At 37.6% G+C, this 7,173-nt stretch overlaps 2 protein-coding genes across 2 annotated transcripts; one reads left to right on the top strand and one right to left on the bottom strand.

The window, feature by feature from the left end:
* The first annotated feature begins 1,127 nt into the window (after positions 1–1,127).
* Positions 1,128–2,021, top strand: LOC109126452 (uncharacterized). Its single transcript, XM_019230006.1, has one exon. The coding sequence runs from the start codon at positions 1,128–1,130 to the stop codon at positions 2,019–2,021; it is 894 nt and encodes a 297-aa protein (XP_019085551.1).
* A 1,123-nt stretch (positions 2,022–3,144) lies between these two features.
* On the bottom strand, positions 3,145–6,238 carry LOC104718882 (uncharacterized). The gene is made up of 3 exons (XM_010436705.3): positions 5,119–6,238; positions 3,447–3,989; positions 3,145–3,356 (listed from the first exon to the last, which is right to left on the bottom strand). The coding sequence occupies exons 1-3, from the start codon at positions 6,004–6,006 to the stop codon at positions 3,255–3,257; spliced, it is 1,533 nt and encodes a 510-aa protein (XP_010435007.1). The 5' UTR covers positions 6,007–6,238; the 3' UTR covers positions 3,145–3,254.
* Between the last annotated feature and the right edge of the window lie 935 nt (positions 6,239–7,173).

Here is a 7,173-nt window from a genome sequence, read left to right as displayed (position 1 = left end):
TGGCCCGGATATTCATCAAATGCAAGGTGCGAAATGGAAATACAGCTTGGTTTTGGCATGATAGTTGGACCCCTTTAGGTCCTCTCCTTGATTACCTAGGCGAGTCAGGTCCGACAAATCTTCGAGTCCCTCGGAATGCTAGAGTTTCAGCAGTCTGCACAACACACGGTTGGAATTTAGCAAATGCGAGATCAGATCCAGCTCTGGCTCTCCAACTACATCTGACCACCGTCCAATTACCATCGCTCTCACAAGAGGAAGACTCATACGACTGGTATGTTAACGAGAAGTCTTGTGGTGGTTTTTCCTCAAGTAAGACCTGGGATATACTCAGACCGAGAGATACTATCAAACCCTGGGCTGACTTGGTCTGGTTCAAAGGTTCAACTCCAAAACATGCTTTTCATATGTGGTTAACAAACCTAAACAGGCTCCCAACAAAGACCAGGCTTGCTTCATGGGGAATGCACATATCTACTAATTGTTGCCTCTGCGAAAGATCAGCTGAAACTAGGGATCACTTATTCCTGCACTGCCAGTATATTCGAACTTTGTGGAATTCATGTTTCATCAGACTGAAGCTCCCTCCTTCAAACTTCAACGATTGGCAAGCATTATTGACTTGGGCTCAGGTCAACCACTCTACCTCTCCCAGGATCCTGCGTTTACTTCTAGTCCAGGCTTTGGTGTATAGTGTATGGCGTCAGAGAAATAACCTCCTCCACAACCATATCACAATCCAACCATCGGCCATCTTCAGAGAGATTGAGACAGTGATAACTGATTCTATTTCAGCAAGGAGAAGATTGAAGAAATTTAGAAATCTTATGGCTGTCTGGAATAATCAATGAGCCAGTACTTTGCGCTTAGCTGCGATTGCTTGTACCAAATGCTTCCTTGTTTTTAATTTTTTTTTGGCAAGGTTCATTTATTAGGTCTTACCTTTGTAACGCCCGATTTTTCATATAATGATATTTACCTTCTTAGCAAAAAAAAAAAAAAAAAAAAAAAAAATTCAATGGATAAGGTTAGATTTGGTGTTGTGTCTCTACTTAGACTAAAGACATCATCATGTCAAATGTTGGTTAACCTCTGAGGCCAACCGGTTCTCTAAAACTGTGAATAGCATGCTGCAACTGAAATCCACCATCATAGAGCTTCTCAGATGTGAGGTGGGCGATGGTTGCTCTGCTTCATTCTGGTTTGATTCTTGGACGGCTTTTGGTCAGCTCATAACCTTTATAGGGGCATCTGGACCAAGACTCCTGCGCATAAGGAAGGACGCAAAGGTTAGTGAAGCAATGAGAGATGGTAATTGGGCCTTGCCGGCGGCCCGTTCGGACAACTCTCAAGCTCTTCTGGTGGCGCTAACTGACCATCCACCGCCAGTTCAAAGCAGAGGCCGAGACACTTTCCTGTGGCGAAACGCTTCAGGTAATTTCCTCCCTTCGTTCTCTTCCAAGGAAACATGGGAGCAGTTAAGAGTCCATAACCCTTTGGTCCCTTGGTCTGAAGTGATATGGTTTAAGGAGCATGTGCCTCGCTATTCCTTTATTGCTTGGCTAGCAATGTTGAACCGTTTGCCTACAAGAGATAGGCTAAGGCGATGGGGCATGAACATCCCTGCCACTTGTGTTTTATGTTCAAATGGGGAAGAGGACCACAATCATCTCTTCTTCGAGTGTTCTTTCTCGTCGGGCCTTTGGACATTCTTTGCAGAGAAGTTCCCACCCAATCCCCCTGCCACCCTAGCAGCAGCTTCTTCTTGGATTCTCCACCACTCTCAGCCGCACCTACGAAGAATCAAGACCATTCTAAAGCTCCTTTTCCAGTCAGTGGTTTACCATCTATGGAAGGAGCGCAACGCCAGGATCTTTTCTGCCACTGAGACGCCAATCGCAGCTCTTCGACTCACCATCGACAGTTTGTTGCGCAGCCGCCTACTCTCTCTTCAAGGACCTATCTTGCATTCTCCTTCTCTCCTTCTTGTTTACTTCAGTAATATATATTATCCCTTATAAGTAAGTCATTTTGTAGTCTGTCTTTTGTTCCTGTGATAATGGGTTAGTTGGAACTTTTGTATTGAACGTTGTAATAGCTATGGAATGAAATCTTCACATTTTACCAAAAAAAAAAAAAAAAATACGAATTCATATAGCTTTGATTAAGTAATGGAATCGAACATTGATATTAAAAAGTTTTCTCCACCATTCCTTGTTTTGTAATTTTAACTAATCTAATTCACATAACGAACACAACAACTGTTACATACTAACGTGATACTGTTTTATACGTCAATGCTGGATTCTTCATAAGATAAGAATGCTATATAGATAAATAAATATGTGTGGCAAACAAACCAACAAAAACAAGTTGAATCATGTCTCTTCGTTCTTCACTTGGATCCAACACCAGATTCTGTCTTTCCGCGACTAAAAACCCCAATAAAACACCCAAAAATCAAATTCCGCAGTCACAAGATGAAGGGTTTCCATTGCCAACGTTTATCACAAATGTTGTTATTAATCGAACAAAACCTTTCGTATCTTTGAACATATCCCCATAAAGCAATTGTCACATTATTCTCAACTAAAAAATGGTTCCAAATGCGTAATTGTCCTCCGTCTTATCGCAGCATCTCCGATCTTTATGTTTTACTTAGAAGAGCAAAATTTGTGAAATGGGTCGCAGTGACTTCAACCCAGATCATTTAGAGTCCACACTCCACACATGTGACCCAAACCCCTAAACCAACTCTAGTTACTTACTCCACACAAGTGAGTCCGTGACCGGGACCAGCTTTAACTTAAAATTAAGTTATTTACAACATACTGAAACTTGACACTTTACCATTGTCTATGACCTAGTAATTACTAAATGGTTAACGTTTGGAAATTTAAAGTATACGAGTTATCCAACGCTCACTAATGAGGGAACTCATGTCATGGTTCAAGAAAAGTTTCAAGAGAAGAAAGTGTCTTATAGTTTTCTCATAAAAGTAAACCTGTTTTTGAGATAAATAAATTCTACACTACTACATCTAATATATTCTTTCTTAATACGGAAGAATAATGGAAAAAACTATATTAGGAACGCATAATATAAATACGGAGTAAAAATTAAATAATTAGCCGGCAAAACCAGGATTAAAAGGCCTAACAAGGCGATACCTCTAATATATATTTTTTCTGATACTACCTCTAATATATTTTTTTGTCTCTTTCAAAATATTTTTATTACAAAAATTGATATCACTAAACTTCAGTGACTTCACCTGCTCTACACACACCAACATTTATCCATAATGTATTATTCCTCTTTGTTTGTAATACTCTGCAACAATTTTTTCTCGGTGACTGCCCAAGAAAAACAACAATCAATAAGAATTAACATATTAATGTAATGTAAAAAGCTTCACATCTTTAAAAATTAAATTATTCACTTACCCTGTTCCATAGGTGAGGATCCGGTTTTTTATAAACGACTATAGTGTTGATCTCCTCCGGGTTAGCCATATCCCAACGACAAGCCGGATGGCGAACCTGATGCCTCGTGTATTCACTAACCGTCGTGTTCAACTGCGGGTCAAATTTCACATTTGACATGTAAAAAACAAACGGTGTTTGGCAATGATTGCGACTCACGGGCCTAGTATTGAATGCGTAGGCGGTGTAATCCGCTCTTTTGTACCAATTCAAGAAAGTTCTAGAAGGCATTTCCATTTCGCGAGGAGAAAAGGATCCACGGAACACCTGGACCGCATATCCCCATGAGACCGAAATCGTCCAGCTTTTGTACTTGTCATAGCATATTGATTGCTGGAGAATCCCAGCCGAATCAATCTTCATCGGTGTAGTTAGTTTCTTGATGGCGCGAACGCGAGTCATGTTTGGAAAAATCGGTTCCACCACATCAAGATGGTGCATTGATACAAACGGTGTTACGGGATGGGCAGCTAGGAGGCCAAAGAGGTTCCCATGAACATCGTACTACAAAAGGAAAACAAAAAACTGAATTAATAGAAGCGTAGGCTTCACGTGCTACATTGCGCGTATAGGAAAATAAGAGAGTCACAAATCTTTTAAGAAGACCTTTAAAGGTTGAAACTGACACACGGGTCTTATTCCGACATCTAGGAATCTAACTATGGTTACTCTGCTCAAGCGCCACGTGTTCGAATTATTCTGCTTTAATCACTCTTTAATTCGTTTTAAATAAACTAATGAACATCAACCAAAGCTTACAACAATTCACGTTTCTTCTTTTAATCAAATGATATAACGAAGCTTGTTGTTATTTCCAATGGTTAACTTTTTGGTCGGCTGTTTTAAAATGGGTAAGCAAATTAGTAGTGCGACAGCGACACAAAACTCGGATCTCCATAAATTAAGTATTTAATGTCAAGTACAGTATTATGTTAATGAACTCGAATGCCATAAATATTCACACACCTACCAAAAATTTACTAAAATTGAAACGAATGTGAAATCATTAAAGAGTCTAAAATTTGTGCAGCAAGCTTTTACCTTAATCTGTTAAACTCTTACCTCTCAAGATCTCATTTAAAAACGTTAAACAAGTTTTAACAAATCCATTGCCACTTGACAAAAAAAAAAAATAATAATAAAATAAAATCCATTGCCACTAATCTCTAATCTTGAACTAATAAATTATATTCTCTCCGTTCTAGTTTAACTGTCCTTTAAGGTTTTTGCACACAAATTAAGGAAACTATTAAATTTTATGTTTTGCCCTTCATTAATATATTTTGTAATTTTTTCATTGGTTGAAACAAAAAAACAGCAGGGATAAGATTGGAATATTCATCAAACATCTGCATTGAAAATCTAAAACGACAACTAATATGAAACAAAAATTAAATCATAGAAGACAACCAAAATTAGAACGGATGGAGTACCAAACTTTAAGCTATGCATACCATGAATGCCAATTACACACACCAATCATCAAATTTGCCTATTTCACTAGTTATTCTAATTTTGTTAAGCCAAACTCATTTGGAATCAAACCAATCTAAGCAATACCAATTTGGACTCAAACCAATCTAAGCAATACCCATTTTCACAAAATCAAAAGACCAAATCAAAATTTACTTACTTGATGGAAACCAGTCTCTTTAGTTAATGGAACACCAAGCTCAGCCATACAAGCTTGCATCCGATCATCAGAACCATACAAAGCCGGATACCTCTGAATACACCGATCTTGCATCTTACTCAAAGCCACAGCCAAAGGATAACTAATAGCAAAACCTCCACCACCATAAGCCATCCCATAAGAGAAAAAAATGTTCTGCAAATGAGATTCCGACAAGCTCCCAATATAATACATCTGCTCATGATCATACTTCCTCAAAACCCTAATCAGATTATCCGTAACGAACACGGTATCGTCATCACCCATCACGAACCACCTCACGTTCTTCTTCGAAACAGAATCAAGATTCATCAACGTCTCAGAAACGATCCTCGAGATCCGAATCGCTGATCGGTGTCCTTTCTTGTTAGTATAAGGAAACGACGACGTGTTACCGGAGATTCGCACCGGGGGGAGATTTTCTTGATCTACGGCGTCGGATTTAGTCTTTACCTCTTTGTCTAACCACACGTAGCCTCTCATCTTCTTTGGTTTAAACCAAATCTTGATGTACTCTTTCCTATGTTTCCATAGCTTCGACGACGCAGCAATCCCGAAAACTACATGGTTTAGATCGGTGGCTTCGTGCTCCGCCGTCTCCACCGCCGTAACTTTAACCGTGACTGCTTTTTTCTCGGGTCGTCTTTGATGATGGAGGATTGAGTCGGAGGAGGTTAGATCTTCGCAAGGTTGTGAAGTGGAGACGATCTTGAGAGTGTAGATGATGTAAGTGACGGAGATGAAGAGGATGAACCAGATCATTAAACGACCGGGTCGGGTCATGGATATATTCGATGAGCTCCGATCCCATTTGGGTTTTTCCGATGAGTCCTTTTGGTTTCCTTTCATATACAGTGGATATAGAAATGTGAATTTGTGAGAAAAACCAAATTAAACCGTTGTTTGTAGATAAACTGATGGGTTTGTCTGAAAGTAAATATAAATTTTTATGAGTTTTTGTTTTCGTTTTTCTGGATAGAGAGAGAGAGAGAGAGAGAGAGTACTAAAGCTAGCGCTCACACTACAAAAGTAGAAACTGTGTAAATACGAAAGAGAACAAAATAAAAGAAGAACGCAGATTATTTCAATTTTGTGTGGGTCTCATTATTCCTAAGCTTCCGTCGTGCGTTCACACTGAACGATCTACGTGTCGAGATTTGCTCTGATTTTGTCATTACCAGACCATATAAATTTTTTACATTTTTTTTGAGTTTATAGTTTCTTTTGTTGTCAATATACAAAACAACTATGACATGACTATACTCTAAATTTCATAGTTATTTGTATATATTTTTTTAAAAGTGGAAAATGGTTATGGATTCGCTTCCAAAATGGCCGAATTGATAAAGTCATATTTATTTTAAGGAATGAGATCAATAATATAAAGTTTGGTAGTTAAGTCGAAAGCGAGATAGTTTTTCCTATGATTTTTTAAAATAGCGTATATCATATAAAAAATTAAAGTTTTTACGTAAAACATTTTATCATTTAAAAAATAAGATGTTATTTAATTTAATATAACACATTTTATATATTACATGTTATTCAATTATGTTTATACCGTAACCATGTTTTTTTTGTAAAATACATTAGGTTACAAATATGAAGTTATTAAGTTCAATATAATTCATCAATTTATATGTTTACACATTATTTTCGGAAATCACAAAAAATTATTTTATTTTTGTCACCGAATATATTTCTTCTTCTTTCCAAAATAAAAGAGATAATTTTGTTAATTCATCCATTTTGAAACGTAGATCCGTAATCGTTTTCTAAGTAAAAAATTGTTTCATAGTCATTTTCTATCAGTTGTTAAATTATTGGCAAAATTAGGGAATAATCTAAGTGGTCCACTAAACTAGTGAGCTAATGGAGATAATTTTGTTATAAACCGAACCGAAATAACCGAACCGAACCAAACCAAACCGATATTATGGGTGTTTGGTTCGGTTTCGGTTATGGCAGCTAAACTGATCGGTACCATTTTTTTTTTCAAAACCCAAACTATTTCGG

The sequence above is a fragment of the Camelina sativa genome, chromosome 2 (genome assembly GCF_030686135.1).
Source record: "Camelina sativa cultivar CO46 ecotype springtype chromosome 2, ASM3068613v1".
In the NCBI taxonomy this organism is placed as follows: Eukaryota; Viridiplantae; Streptophyta; class Magnoliopsida; order Brassicales; family Brassicaceae; genus Camelina; species Camelina sativa.
The sequence above is the reverse complement of the archived record's forward strand: the minus strand, read 5'-3'. Positions and strand labels throughout refer to the sequence as shown.